This window comes from Hipposideros armiger, unplaced genomic scaffold, assembly GCF_001890085.2.
Source record: "Hipposideros armiger isolate ML-2016 unplaced genomic scaffold, ASM189008v1 scaffold_811, whole genome shotgun sequence".
NCBI lineage: Eukaryota > Metazoa > Chordata > Mammalia > Chiroptera > Hipposideridae > Hipposideros > Hipposideros armiger.
In genome coordinates, this window is record NW_017732161.1 from 450,048 (window position 1) to 466,100 (window position 16,053).

At 39.2% G+C, this 16,053-nt stretch overlaps 1 protein-coding gene across 1 annotated transcript in view; it reads left to right on the forward strand.

Moving 5' to 3' along the window:
- The window catches only part of L3MBTL3 (L3MBTL histone methyl-lysine binding protein 3), a 136,790-nt gene extending 122,776 nt beyond the window's left edge, over nucleotides 1-14,014 (forward strand). Inside the window, exons 15-17 of the mRNA XM_019628837.1 lie at nucleotides 6,992-7,161; nucleotides 7,367-7,429; nucleotides 12,207-14,014. Of these exons, the coding sequence (XP_019484382.1) occupies nucleotides 6,992-7,161; nucleotides 7,367-7,429; nucleotides 12,207-12,350 (377 nt within the window). The 3' untranslated portion in view covers nucleotides 12,351-14,014. The remainder of the gene's footprint in view (nucleotides 1-6,991; nucleotides 7,162-7,366; nucleotides 7,430-12,206) is intronic.
- Nucleotides 14,015-16,053: the final 2,039 nt, after the last annotated feature.

Sequence of the window (16,053 nt, forward strand, 5' to 3'; positions counted from 1 at the left end):
AAAAAAAAATCTTAAAGAAAAAAATAAATATTATATAATTTTTACACCAATCATGTTACATTGATTTAGTCAGTATTATGGAAATGGTCAGTGGCAGAGCAGGGATTCGAATCCAGGCTTATCAGAATTAAACTCACCTCCTTGACCATGACCTTGAATTCTGTATTAGGAGGCAAAAGATGGAAGGTCACTTTCTGGTGGATGCTGGCCCTATCTCACAGTGTGGCTTTGGGCATGTCAGGCTTCCGTTTCCTCACCTTAGGGATTAGCTACCGCCTAGTATTGTTTTGAAACTGAAGTGAAACAAAGCAGTTGGAGATTCTGTTCTCACTTCTGTCACTGGCTTAAAGAGATAGTAATGAGTCATGACAGGAGGCCAGTGGTAACTCAATGCTGTGGCTGTCTATTTAGCATTGTTCAGACTTGGAAATAGGAAGCAGAGTGGGATCTGAGTTTGAAAGTAGGAGGCAGCGTGATAGGTACTTCTCATTTCTGGAACTTGCCCTGTTTGGTCAGCCTACCATGCAGTGGTTCTCCCCAATGGAAACGGTTCTTTAGGAAGCAGGTTCTCACCCTCCGTGGTGGTGAGAACGTCTCTTTCTACTAGGAGACTTCATGTTTGATTTAGATGGTATTCCTTATACTCAAGATTTATTATCTTGATTCTACATGAAACATTGGAGGTTTTTCTTTCAGGACCATTAGATGTCAGAAATGTCTTCTTACAAGGGTTAACCTTCTCCTTCACTTTTTCCTAACCCTAAGCCAAATCAAGAATTTTAATACCTGTACTCTTAACCAGAATTGAGAGACATGGTGGGCAAATTTGTATTTGCAAATTTCTACTTTGGAATACTATATTATCTATTAAACTTAATTTCAAGGAAGTCTGCAAGGATATGCTGTATTGACATAGCCTTCCCCAGTTTCTGATATTGTGTAAGTGCTGTATAAATAATTGCTAAATGAATGATTTCCATATAGTGAATAGTAATCGTAAATAGTTGAGGCAGGCCTTTACTATCCATTTTCCAAGTATCAACATAAGAAAAATATTCCTCATTTTTATTTGATAATTGTCTAGGGAGATGAAATAGCAGTAAAACCATACAATGCCATATCTTGGTCAAAGGTGGTTCTGGAGGACTAGCCGTTCAATTCGTGTTTACCCAGGGTGAGGGAGTAGTGCTGGGCACCTTGAAGTGCTTGCGCCCTTTAAAGGCACTTTCAAGATGTTGTAGGTATGACTTCTGCTTACATTTTGTTAGTCACGTGGCCACATCTAGCTGCAAGAGAGGCTGGGCCATGTAGTCTTCATTCTAGATACAGTTGTGTACCTAGCAGAGAGCCTCCACAGTGACTTTCTTGTAGATGATTGCTAGCATTCATGCTTCTTTAGTTCCTTAAGATGAACTTCTAAACTGGGAATTGCTGAATCAAAGAATAATAACTCAGGAGAACCTGTTTCAGGTGAGAGAAAAGACTTCTGCCCACAGCTTTTTGAAACTTGGAATGTTTTGTAGTTTCTTTCCCTTGATGATAAGAATGGGGAACATTCTTTTGCCTCATTGGAATGTGCAACCTGATCAGTGCAGAGTGATCATTTCTGCTGATCCTGATAGTGGTATGTAGGTGTAGGTGCAGGTGCTGGACAGGGAGTGAAGGTTGGAAATTTGAATGGTAAAAAGAGATCCTGACAGTACAGTGCCCATACACTGCAGTATCTCATGGCTTGTAGGGTCAGGGATCTTGGTGGTACTGTGTTCTAAGACAGGAACTACTTTTCAGCTGACTCTGGTCTGACCTCTGTGTAGACTTCATTCTTCAAATTTGGCATTCTTCAAATTTGACACACACACACACACACACACACACACACAACACACACACACACACACTTCACTAAAACATCTTGATTATTTGATTGAATATTAGTCTGAGTAGATTGATGTGTTCATAAACATAATGAATATTATTATTTTTCTATGCACTGTACTGTTTCTCATTTTAATGTACTGTAAGGTTTCTCTTAATTTTCATCTTGCCACTCTTGAGGGTGACACCCTCAGCTCCACAAATTTTTCAATTGTTGGACCAAGAATCAGGAAGAAGTAAAATTCCTACTATACAGTCACTTCAGTCATTCTGTCAGCTTAAAATATTTTTACCTACATTTGCTTAAGCATCACTCTCCTAATTTATTTCTCTTCTAAGCAAACTAGAATACAATATTTTTTTTTAAGAAATAAAAAATACCAAAGAAAGATCATTTTTTTTAATTGGGAAGAGGGGCCATTGATGATCATACATCCCTAAAATGTCAGTATTGTTTTTGTTGAGAGTGTCCCTTGCTTCCTCTTCCTCCTTCCTTCACTTCCTTTGGTTACACTAGAAATATATGTCCCTGATATTCATAAAACATTAAAAGCTAATTTGATAATTTAATGATGATATTTTACCTTTGCAAGGACTGGAAATCACCCCAGTCAGTTCTGCGTTCAATGATACGGAATTGAGTAGAACTCAAGAAATGTGGAAGTACAACACCCCAAATGGGGGCAGGGGTGGAAATGTTTGACCATACCTTTGGTAAATTTTCATTTCAAGAAACTTAAAAAAATATGGAAAACTCCTTAAAAAGGATTATTTTTCATGCAGGTAAATAGTTTTGAGAGTAGGTGGTAAGGAATATGGCCCTAGTAGAATCATGGCAGAAATGTCTTCCAGAACAAAAGACTTTGTTTTCTGAAGCACACTGTGCACCTTAGAACCTGCCCTTCCTTACTCCTGGCACTGAGGTAGCTACTTCAGCCAATGTCTATTGCCATTTATTTTGGTCTATATCACATGCTAAAGTTAAAACCTGCAGTCCCATTTCCATACAGTTTAAGGAATCAAATACACATGCACTCAAATGAAGTTGCTTTCTTTCTTTACCCTTTTGGATTGGGTAAACACATACATTACTATTGTTTTGCCAAAGAGATGGCATGCTGTGTGGCTGGTAAATACTATATTTGCCTCATTCATCAGGAAATAACACTGGGCTCTAGGGTATCAGTCAGCATGAAAGAATCAGCAGAAGGAAGGAGAGTTAAAACGAAGGATGCAAAGTTAGTATTAGGATTGGAGTGATGTGTGATTATCTAGGCCTGTTTATAGTATCAGCTTCAAAGACATGCAAAGCTACCAGAAATACAGTAGTTAGGGTTTTTATTTTTATTTTTATTTATTTTATTTTTATTTTATTTCTTTTAAAGATTTTATTGGGGAATTGGGGGGAGGGAACAGCATTGGGGAATCGAGGAAGGGGAACAGACAAGTTGCTATCCTTTTTTTCAGTCTAGTTGTGGAGGACATCACTTCACTGGCCCTTGTTGGTATTGTCATTGTGCTCTTCCCGGGTGAGGCCGTCGCTCGCCGGCCATTGGACTGCTGCTCACGGTGGCTCACGGCAGCTCACAAAAGTGCACGCCAGCTGCTGACCAGCCCCACTGCAGCCTACGCTGGTGACGGCGACTCACGGCAGCGCAGCTCCGGGTCGAGCTGTTGTTCACCATCTTAGCTGTAGAGGGCGCAGCGTCACTAGCCCTCATGTGGGATCTGAACCAGGGCCCTGCTGCGCAGAGCTGGCATCCCAAGCCAACTCCTAACCAACGCGCCACTTGGCCGGCCTAGTAGTTAGGGTTTTTAGTCATTTCTTCAGAATGGCTCAGTTATTTTCCTAAGGAATAATGATGTAGGAGCATTGAAAATAAACTGAAAATGATACACCTTTGGCAAGAAATAGAATGAAAATAGAATGGACCTAGATTAAATGAATGAACAATGGCAAGTATTAATAGGATGTGTAAACAGTTCCATAATAGAGTGTATAGCTTTGAAAAAGACTGACCCTTCTTATGTGGCAAGCAATCAGAATATAAATAATAAAGTAAGCTATTGTTTTACTCCAGTGTGGAACTGGAAATCTTACCATTTCGTATAAGCTTGTCTCTTGAAAGATTTATGAATATTGTATTTTGAATAATTGCTAAACTCGGGAATATATGAAGATAAGGAGAGTTTTGAAGTTACCCCATATTTATGCTAAATAAAAACATCTTGAACTCTGGGTTATTTAAAAAGAATAAAAACAAACTGGTACAGGTTTATATATTTGGCTTATAAGGAATTCAGTAAAACAGGATGAGAATCTAAAACCTTAAAACCAGTTATATGAGATTTGTTGATGAAATGTGTAAAGAGGGACTGTGATGGTTTTTTAAAAAAATATATATGAAGAATTGAAATGTTTCATGTGGAGCAGATACATTTTTCTGAATGAGCTCACTCAGGTAGAACCAGGACCGTTTTTTTGTTTTTGTTTTTGTTTTTTTTTAATTCAACATAGTTACTTTCTAACATTCAGAGCAATTCAAAATTTAGATTAGGCTAGTTTAAGACAAAAGTTATTAAAGAACCACAACAAAATAGTAGGGAATAAATTTAACAAAAGATGTTAAAGACCTCTACATGAAAATGACAAAACATTAAAGAGATATGTTACAGAAGACCCAAAGAAATGGAGGGATATACCTTGTTCTTAGATTGGAAGACTCGATATTATGAAGATGTTATTTCTCACCAAATGGATCTATGTTTGGTGGTAATCCTAATCTAAATCCTAGCATTTTTTATTTTACAAGCTGATCCTAAAATTTATATGGCAGTGCAAAGGGAGAAGGATAGTCAAGACAATCTTGAAGAAGACCTAGATCACAGATATCAGTAGACGTACAATGTGACAGAAATTAAAATCTGTGGGTTGGGGTAAAGAGACCAGTGGAACAGAATAGAGAATCTTAAACACATTTATATTTATGTTAAAGCTGAAACTGCGGTACAGTGGGGAGATGATGATGGTCTTTTCAATAAACCATGGTTGAGCAAGTAGAAATCCATGTGGAGAAACATGAATATTGATCCTTACCTCATACCATACACAAAAATAAATTTCAAATCTATTGTAGATCTAAATGTGAAAGAGAAAACAAAGTATTTAGAGAAAAACAGAGGAGACTAACTTCAGGGCCTTGGGATAAGCAAAGATTTCTCTAGTAGACATACAAAGCACTGACCAAAGAAAAAATTTATAAATTAAACAATAAGAACTTGTTAACCAGAAGACCCTATTAAGAAAGTAGAAAAGAAGTCTAATAAAGGACTTCTACTCAGAGTATAGTGTATATCTAACTTTGAAATATCAGTAAGAAAAAGCTAAGAAGACCCAATTGAAAAATGGTCATAAACATATATAAGTACTTCACAAAAGAGATTCTTCTTATGGCCAATAAGCAAGAGAAAAGATATCAGTTTCATCAGACAAATGCAATTATAACCACAATGTGATACCACGACACATCCATCAAATCAGTTAAAATGAAAAAGATAGACTATACCACATGTTGGTGAGGCTGTGAAGCATTTGTAACACTCTTATACTGTTAGTGGATACATATCTACAACTCATGGGAAACTGGCAGAATTTGCTGAAGCTTAATGTGCACAAACGCTGTGACCTCCAAGTTTCACTCTTCAGTATATGTGCAACAGAAGTGCATACGTTTATTCAAGAAAAGATATATCCAATAATGTTCACAGCAGTACTATTGGTAATAGCCCCAAATTAAAAATACCTCAAATGTCCATGCACTCCACATTAATAGTGGAAACATGTATAACAATGAAAAAAACACACAGCAACCAGCAGGTGAGCCACAACCACATACAGCCACGTGGATGAGTCTCACTGACATTCTGCTGAGAGAACAAAGCCAGACACCAGAGTTTTTATCTCAATGCAATTCCTAAGCAGAATAAAGAACCCATGGAGGTAGAGGTCGGGGAGGGGTGTGGCTGATTGGAAGGTGATGCAGGAGGCCCTGGGTGTGCTGCCCTGTTCCGTTTATCATTCCCAGTGAGTTTGCTTTGTGAAAAGTTTTTGAGCTATATATACACTTAAGATTTGTGCACCTTTCTGTAAATCGTACTCTTCAAGGAAAATAACCTTAAAATAGCCTTAGAGATGCAGAAGAGCATAAAATATTCTTATAGATCTAAAGGCTAAACTACGTAATGTTTGGCAGATTTGTGGTGTCACTGAAGTGTCACAGGAACGGAGCTGGTGTGAGGGGGTGAGTGTGGGTAGGGGGAAGGTGCCTTTCTTCTCATGGGCTTTGAGTAAGGAGTTTCTAGAAACGATTTCTGTTCTAGAGGATCTTAAGGCGATAGATCATTACTGACAAACTCGAAGAGTCCCCAGGACACAAAATCGTTGGCTAAAAAAATGGCTGTTTTAGGAGAGCAGCAGTAAACGCAGTTTGAATTCAGACGACTTAGCAGATAAATACAATATTCTATACTTTAATTTTGATCTTTACAAATGAACAATGACAAAAACATTTGCCTTTCTGCCATTTTATTTTTATTACAATAATTTCATATCCCTTTTCAAAAAAGTTAAGTTGGCTGTTTAAAAAGTCAAAGTGATTAAAATTGAAAAAAGCAAACGTAGGCCGAGACGAAAAGCAAGAACAGGTATAGAGCTACAGGGGCTGGACTCAAGTCCATCTTGACTGTTACCTTTAGGACATCCAAAGCAGAAAGGGAAACAAATATGATTTCCTAAGGTGAGAGTTCCTTTCCTCGCCACTGAAGCTCTGAGGCACATTTCTTACATGAAATATTGAATGACATAATGATGCACGTCTTCAGTGGGTGATACAGCAAGCGTGTAAGTTGCATTGTGTCTTATGGTCACCTTCAGGTGACCTTCCATAAAGACAAAGGAGAATATAATTATTCAATGACTATAATGTTGAAAGGAAACCATGCTTTAACTAGACCTTCCCCCCACCTCATTATTTGGGGGAAATGCATGGCATTAGGAGCTTTTTTTGTTTTTGCTGCTTTTCAGAGAGTGATTTCCCCATTTGCTTCAATCGACCAGGTGCCCGGGAAGAGCCTGCCGTACCCCAGGCACAGCGTCGGTCTGCCGTCTTCCTGTCCTTTAAGTCCCCAATTCCATGTCTGCCCTTGCGCTGGGAGCAGCAAAGCAAACTGCTGCCAACTGTGGCTGGAATCCCTGCCAGTAAAGTGTCCAAATGGAGCACAGACGAGGTATATTTTGTTTCCTTTGTCTTCCAAGGGTCAGATATGGGAGTGCTACTGGCTTAAGGAATGGGGGTTGGTCGTTTTTTCTGAAAGATAAGAAACTATTCTGAGAGAAGCAACTAAAACATATAGGTTAAACAATTTCAAACTGTTTGAGCATTTAGCTTTTGACTTCTTTTTTAAACTTGAATTTTGGTCTTATTTTTGACAGGTGTCAGAATTCATACAGAGCTTACCTGGGTGTGAAGAACATGGAAAGGTATTTAAGGATGAAGTAAGTGTTCCACTAAATTGCAGCCTGTAACATAATGGGATCAAAGCACTGAAATGCAGTGAAGGGTGAAATGTTTCCCATTGGCAGTGGAGGAAAGAAATGGGTTAAGCTGAAATTGACGAATCGACAGAGAATGGTCTGACTAGCGACATTAATCAGTTGTATAAAAATGTCTTTGTATAAGATTAGATGGAAATGTTTGTACCACTTCGTGATGCCCCAGAGCAGCAGCACTAAACTCATTATTACAAAAAAGAAAAAATTAATAGCATTTATTTATTTATTTATTTATTTTTTTAAAAAAGATTTTTATTGGGGAATTGGGGGGATGGGAACAGTGCTGGGGAATTGGGGAAAGGGGGCCCTCCGGCATCCCAAGCGAGTTCTTAACCATCGCGCCACTCGGCCGGCCCAATAGCATGCATTTATATAGTTTATAGCACAGAAAGAAATCAAAGGAAAAAATAATGTTATTTTTAATACAGGGAAATTAGTTACCATTATTTTCAAACATTTTAGCACCAAGATTAACTCCATTTGATGCTTATAATAAATAATATTACCATTATTGCTAAAATAATCCCTTAGATCTTATACATTTATCAACAATGTTTGTAATAACTGATATTCATTACATTCACTAGAGTCTGCTGTTGGAAGATTATTTTGTTAGTTGTTTTCATCTGCCTGTCCAGAACTTCAATATAAGGGATGACTAATAATGTTATCACCTATATAGAGAGCATTAGAACATAAAGGAACTCAGCTTCTACTACACTAGAAGTAATGCTTTTTGAGTACAGCAGGAGACCTTTAAAAATAACCCACTTGCCTCTCAGCTCCTCCAAGCACAACAGTCAATTATCGCTCTGAGCTTGGCTACCAGAAGGTAGAAAGCGGACGTAATCTCAGAAGGCTTTCTCCAACACCTGCTGTCTAGTTATAAGTATATATACCTTGTTTGCTCCTATGTTTGGCCTCAAGTGTTAAGACTAGCACACTTTCAGTTACAAGCATTGCAAGAGTGTCAGGAGAGCTAAGAATCAGCCGCACGGCTGCCCATGTCCTTATACCATTATATGCCATGTATGCTTTAGATGGGTGCCTGTTAAAAGACACTTGGATCCGATTCTCAGCATCCCTTTTCTGATTAATGTTCTTATTTCAGAAATGTTTTATCTTCTTTCTAGTTGATCTTTAATTGGCAATTATTCATATTTTGAGTTTCTTTCCTTAATTTCTAATTGTCTTGGTGGACCACTCTCAGTTAATTTCCATCCCTGAACAGACTTAGATACCTGCGGGGAGCTTCTGTTCTTTCTTTGAAAGAGTAGTTACCTTTGAAAATAAAAACATTTTTAAAAACGAATTTATAATATATCTGTTTCATAAATTCTATTTCCAGTTCTATTGATGTCTAGACAATTAATATCAATTTGCTGTTTTTTAGTTTAAGTAAGATTCAGTTCAAATTCAGATGGTGTTATTTCTTTGAACAAGTTTTTCTTCATGGTGTATTGTCTTTTGACACGTCGCTGGTACCAACTATCCTCAAAGCCAGAGCCTTCTTGTCAGGAATGAGATGTGTCATTCATATGTTCACATGTGTCATTCATCTATTCATTCATTCCTTTATTCATTCATCCTATAAACTCTTCTTAAATTCCTACCATGTGTATGTTACTCCATCAATGTTCTGGTTAGAAGGTTCATTCAGAGATAATAAGACACAGTCGTTGCTCTCAAATGTCTCCCAGGGTCTGCAAGTGTTGGTTTTAAGTCCTAAAAGTAAACCATAAAAAAAAAAACAAAAAAACTAAAGTCTTGTAAGTCACCTCTAAACAATAAAGTACAGGCGTTAGGATGAGCTACTATTTGAAACCATTCTTGACTTTATCTTACACATTCCACGTCCAATCTGTTGAAATCCTATTGAGTGTGTTTTTAAAATCCAGCGGTTCTGGCTCTCTTTCTGCCGCGCCACTACCACGCTGGTCTGAGCCCCCACCGTCTCCCACCTGGACTAAGGCAGTAACCTCCTCACCCATGTGTCTCCCTGCTCCTGGTTGTGCTCCCCCGCAATCTATTCCCCACATGGCTATTGTGATCCCACTCCATTGTAAGTCAAATCATGTCACTCCTGCATGCATATCCTTCCGCTGGCAAATCAAAGTAAAACCGACGTCCTCACAAAGGCCTACAGTCTGACACCCCGTTACCTCTCCTACCTCCTGACCTTTTTCCCACTCTGCCCCTTACTTACACCGTCCCACACGCCGGCCTCCTTGCCATGCGTCCAGCACACTCGGCTCTTCCCTCTGCCTGGAAGGCCCTTCCTCCGGGTGTTCACACGCTGCTTTCTCTCTCAGTCCTGCCCTGACTGCCCTACTTCATGTTGCCCCCGCCATACCTCCATGCCTGCGCCTCCTGCCCCTGAATCAGCTGCTTTTTCTCAAGCACTAATTACCTTTTAGAATTTATTATTTATCAATTTGCTTTGTATGGTTTTTTGCTTACAGCCTGTCTTCCCCCAACTAGAATATAAACTCCACAGGGAGTTTTTGTTTGCTTACTTGCTTGTTTTTGTTGCCTGTTTCATTCTCTGCTGTATTCCCAAGTCCAAGAAGAACGTCTGGAACATAATAGATGTTTAGTAAGTTTTTAATGAGTGAATATACTCATACCTTTACACTCCGAGAAAGACATGCAGAGAGCACGTGGCTGTGGTTTTCAAAATTAAAGCATTGGAAAAGAACCATGAGTACACAACAGGAAAAGTAATGACCGGGAGCGGGGAGTTCCCCCGCTCTGAATCCCAGATTCTCCTTCCTAGTTTGGGGCCTTTAGCAAGCTAAGTTAATCTCTGGAGTTGGACCAGTTTTATATGTATTACAAAAGCAACAAACGAAAAATAAACTCCGTAATACATAGCAGTGGTCACTACTCTTAGAATGTACTTTCTTACTGAGTTTGCTTCATCTAGTTTGGCACTAGCTAGCCTCAAGATGATTTTTTTCTTTCCAGTGTAACCTTATAAATAATAATCTACCCAAACTCATTCTTATCCCACTCCTAACTTTCTGGAGGCTAGAAGCCTGAAGAGGGCTAGAAGTCAAGGTGTTGACAGTGTGGGTGCTTGTCCTCAGGGCTGTGAGGGAAAGACCTGCTGCAGGCCTTGCTCCTTGGAGTGGAGATGGTATTCTTTCTTTGTCTTCACCTCATCTTCCCTCTATGTGTGTCTGTCGCTGTATCCAAATTTACCATTTGCATCAGGGCACCAGTCACCGTGGATGAGGGGCCCCGCCTCCTCCAGTGTGACCTCATCTTAGCTAACTCCATCTGCAATTAATGTTTCCAAATAAGATCACATTCTGAGGTTATGGGGGTTAGAAATTCAACGTGTGAATTTGGGAGGGACACAGTTCAACCCATAATAGTACCTTGCTCTCCAAGTTTCTAATGCATCCTAAAGCAGAAGCAAACACGTGATTTACTTTCTGTGCCGAATGGGAAGACTGAAAGAAGTGGATTGATTTTGTTTTTAAGATGGTAGAACTCCCCGAGAGCTAATAGTCATAAAAAGACTCTACCCCTTTTCTCTGCCCACTAAACCAGACATCATCTTCATACAGTTGTGTCTTTGAACCTCAAAGTACACTATTCTGTGGCAGCATAGACGTTTAGTCTTAGGAGAGACAGAAAGAGAGGAAGTGAGTTTCTCATGGTTCCCCAAGTAGTAGAACCAAGAATTTACAGCTCTTAACACCAGCCTCGTGTTCTTCCAGCTGCACTGTTGTTTGCCCGTGTTAGTACCTACTTTTCTTCTGTATGTGAAGCATAATTGTGATCACTCTAGAAATGAATGTTATTGTGGATTTTTTTTTTGTCCATTGTGGAAGGCTAATTAAAAATATATATATATATATTATTAGTGTGTAGCAGATACATTTACCTGAATTTTTTATGTCCACAAACATCTGTGTACCTATTCTCATCTTTTTTTTTAAAGATTTTTATTGAGGAATTGGGGGATGGGAACAGACAAGTTGCTGTCCTTTTGTTCTTCAGTCTAGTTGTGGAAGGTGTTGCCCCACCGGCCCAAGTTGGCACCATCTCTGCGCTCTTCCCTGGCGAGGCAGATCAGTCGCCGGCTTCTGGACGGCCGCTCACTGCGGCTGCTGGCTGCTCACGCTGGCTGCTGGCTACACACAGTAGCCCATGGAAACCCACTGCAGCAGGGGCTACAGCCTACACCTTCGCCGGCGACTCACGGCAGCCCAGCTCCAGGCTGGGCCGTTGCTCAGCATCCCAGCTGCAGAGGGCAGCGTCACTGGCCCTCACATGTAGGATCCGAACCGGGGCCCTCTGACGTCCCAAGCCAGTTCTTAACCATCGCGCCACTCAGGCGGCCCCTTATTCTCATCTCTTAATTCTAAAACCTGTCATGATAGGAACTGAATTTGAGGCACCCCAGATTTTCCATGTTCTTCTTGAGTCAGCACCTAAGTCAGAGTAATCACAGGATGGGATGAGCACCTTCCGTTTTCCTTTGAGCTGATTTTTCAGATGAATAGATTTTACTTTGCCCCTAATCCACATTTGGGTGTGGTGTTATAGATAAGGAGGATCCATTTATGACGATGTTGTTTGTACACATGAACTCCTGTCTGTGCCGTTTTACTGTTGCTACATATAAGTTGATAGTTTAACTTTGACTGTTTCCCACAATACTACATCCGGTTAATTCACAGTCTTTTGTCTTTTTCTCCCATTTCAGCAAATTGATGGAGAAGCATTTCTGCTTATGACCCAAACAGACATTGTTAAAATTATGAGCATTAAGCTGGGCCCTGCTCTCAAAATTTTCAATTCTATCCTGATGTTCAAAGCTGCAGAGAAGAATTCTCACAATGAACTTTGAAGATGGTGAATTTTAAATACAATCAGCTTTCTGCTTTAAAGCTCATGTTTTATTCAAAGCACAAGGACAATTCTAACTCCTAAGTGAGAAGTCTCCAAAACTCAAAAGAGCAATGCTGTCGGATTATTTATATTCCTCCAGAGACAATATATATGAATTCTTATGAAAGTGCTTGAGCTTTTAACCAGGTACTGTCTAACAACAGTCATCTTTTGGTTCTGTTCAATGAGCTAAATTTATCTTTGTAAATCTTTTTGAGGCTGGGGGGTGGGTGGGACAGGGGTTCTTCATTAATTATTTATGGATAAGGGGGGGAAGAGTAAGAACTTTCAGCGTTTTGTAAACATTGTTGAATTCTCTTTCATGTACACTATTTCTTTTTCAATACTTTCAGGAATCTTTTTATATAATCAAATTTCAACTTAAACCAAATTAGTCAAAACCTGGCTCGGTTTAGCCAGTGGGACTGTTATCTGTATTGTTAATTCTGTGCCATATTTTGAATTGCAACATTATGCTAAGTATAACTTCGCAAGTCATGATATTGCCTAACTGCTTGTCATCATTTGTTGGGGCTGAATAGTTGTAAACATTACTTTTCCTTAAATCAAGTGTTTTTGCTTTTGCACGTATTATGTAATGTTAAATTACTTTCACCAGCATCTTTACTATAATTACCAAAAATATGTATATAAATAATGGAATTGAAAAATAAAATATATAAACATAAATAAATTAGGTGATGTATTTGAATGGCATCAATCTGAAACATTGTGGTGCCCTGTGTGTTGGACTCTTATAGAGTCCAATGGTATGGTGGAATATGCAGTTACCTTTTGGGGGGTGGGGGTTGTAAGGATCTTGAACTATTTATGAGATTATCTTGAGCGTCTCCGTAATTCTCATTGAGGTAACTGGTGCTTTTCAGAGATAGATGAAAGACTCATCCTATCAGTGGAAACACTAATCCCTAGAGAGCTGTCTCAGCTGTTTCTGTTTCCTCCAAACCCAAAGGTTTTCTTCAGGGTTGACTATGAGAGAGAGTGTGGATTTTACTGGAAAGGCAAGGTGTGAGGGAACAACATGAGTTGACACAAAGATTCTAAATGCTCACAGGTCAGGGAGGCAATTTCCCAAAACAGTTCTTCAAGAACCTTCGTTTTGGAAAGATTCCTTTCTCTATGGAACAGTTCACCTCAATATGTAAGCATACAGATGCACTTTAAACGAAAGCCCTTGATTACCTATGAAATGATAGCTGGTAGTGTTTCTTTTACAAGAATGCATTCCCCCTCGAATGCTAAATTATTTTATTAGCCTTTGGATGTCATTTCTAACTCCAGGATCAGACTATTTTAAAAGTAGAAAGTAAATTTGCAGCATGCTGTCTGAATTCTGGAGAAAGTTGCAACAGCCTTTTTAGTTGCTCTCATTTTTTCTGATGTAGAACTTCCTTTGAGGTCCCCTGTTGGAAGTCTATTAGCAGTCTTTGCATTTGTCATAATTCAAGGTAAAAACAGGGTCAGTGACATCTGCAGTGTCCCATTCATTTGTTTGCATGAATCTGCTTAACTAAGTTTTTTTGTTGTTAGTTTTTATTTCCTTTTTTTATGTTTTGTTCAGAATCTGTACATTGAAGTTGCACTTGTTACATCTGACATGAATGAAATAAAGTCTGAATTGCAGATACTTTTTTACATACGTATGATTTTTAAGAAAGCTTGTCAAACAGGAGGGGCAAATGAGAACAGGAACACATCAAGCACATGGGCAGTAGCTAGCTGTGTGATGACTGCAGGATCAGAACTGTTTGTCAAACTCTGTCCCAGGTGAGGTGAAGAGCGACACAGAAAACATTCAAAAGGTGTATTGTTAGGTCAATTAGGAATCATACCTATTGAGGAACTTCCCTGTCTGGTTTAAAGCATATATATATAACAAAAGAGACGTTTACATCTTATTAAAAACATCTACTCGTTCTAAGCAACTTGTTATACGATTAGAGGCAAGGCATTAAGCATCCTTAGAGTGGAGCAGTGTTCCTCAAGAAAGGGGAAATCTTCACCATTCCTTCCCTGGGATAGAGTATAAGACTCAACAGAGGAAATAGCGGGCCATGGTGATGGCAGAGGAGCCCCTGAAATGTGAGAAGCAGGCGAGGGATAAGACGAAAGGGAGGGGGAAATGGCGTGATATTATTCTACAGTGACCGTTAAGAATAAAATGCATTTTTATTGTTCAACTTCTCACATCATAGTTTTGTGTTTAGTTTGGATAACTATGTATATATAATATGAATTCTCGTGGCTAAAATAGAAACTCCCTTTTTAAATGCTACTACACATTGTAGTGCTCTAGTGAGATAACTGACAAAATATGCGATGAAGAACGCCAGACAGGACCATCGCCAATTCAGCTGTTCACAACAATTTCTATGAGCTGTGCAAATATTTAATTAAAATGCTGATACGTGTAGAGCAGAAATAGAAGAGTTGAAGATGTATAAGTGAGACAGGCTAAAAGAAAAAAAATTTGACATTTTTGGTGCCTGCCTAACACTCATAGTCCATTGGCAGGAAACCCCATATGTTATATATGAATGTCTTTTTTTTTATGTTAAATGTGTTGTGTATTTAATACATTAACTAAAATGCAGATCAAAGGGAAAAAAAATACAAACACTGTGCAAGCCAAATGAGACCTCTCGGCAGATTGAAATAGAGCCCAGGCTGCCATTTTGCAATTTCTACAATAGATTCAAGGGATTTAGCCTCCAAAGAAAATAGGGTTAGGTTCGTCCTGTAATAGTGAACATTTACGAAGTGGCACCGTCAAGCTACCGATTGGCGAGAGACACACCATTGAAAGACAAGAAAGCTTACAAGAATCTGCCCTCGTGACCAGCTCATGTCTGTCGTGTTTGGAGCCAAACTGCTGTAATTTCCCATCAATCCACCCCAGTGATGTAACAGAGGCTTTTATTCAACTTTCACCATAAAGATTGTGAACCTCCTAAAGAACGGAATCTCTAAGAATTTGGTAAACTCGTTTGGAAGAAGAGAAACAAGGCAGATTGTGAAGCTTAAAAAACACGGGGGGAGGGGATGATAATTGGGGGAAATAAAGGAAAGTTTGTAAGGAACTAAAGGCGCATTGGAGTGAAAGGGAAGAAACGGAACCTGGACTGGGAACTGGTTTATGCGAGAACGACATGATTTCCTCTGCCTGTCCATTCCCTTGCAAGCAGCCAGTGCATAGTCGTAGTAGAGGAAGGCACCTACTCTTTCCTGCATGTCACTGACCTACGCATTTTAATGAACAGTCAGAGATGTATGGGGATGTATGCTATAAAAATATTTTTTCAATAATTTATATGAACCCCTTCTTAAACTTTAAAAAAATTTTAATTGGATGAAGTAACCCAAGAAATGCTCATTGCCTTGTGATGCAAGTATTAGCACGCCTAAGTTTCTTCAGTCTAAACTAACCTGTTCTATCAAAACTAATAAGTCACATTGATATTATGATAATGACATAAAGGGGCACCTTAAAACTGTGTTGGATGAATTACGGCATGGGACCGTGGGTTGGACGAGGAACCAGGACTAGGACTCTTGACAGAGGCTGGAAAGCAGCTGTAGGAAGGACCCTTTCCTGAACACTGGAAGCTGGAGCCCAAGTGGCCCTGGGAGCAAAAGCATGG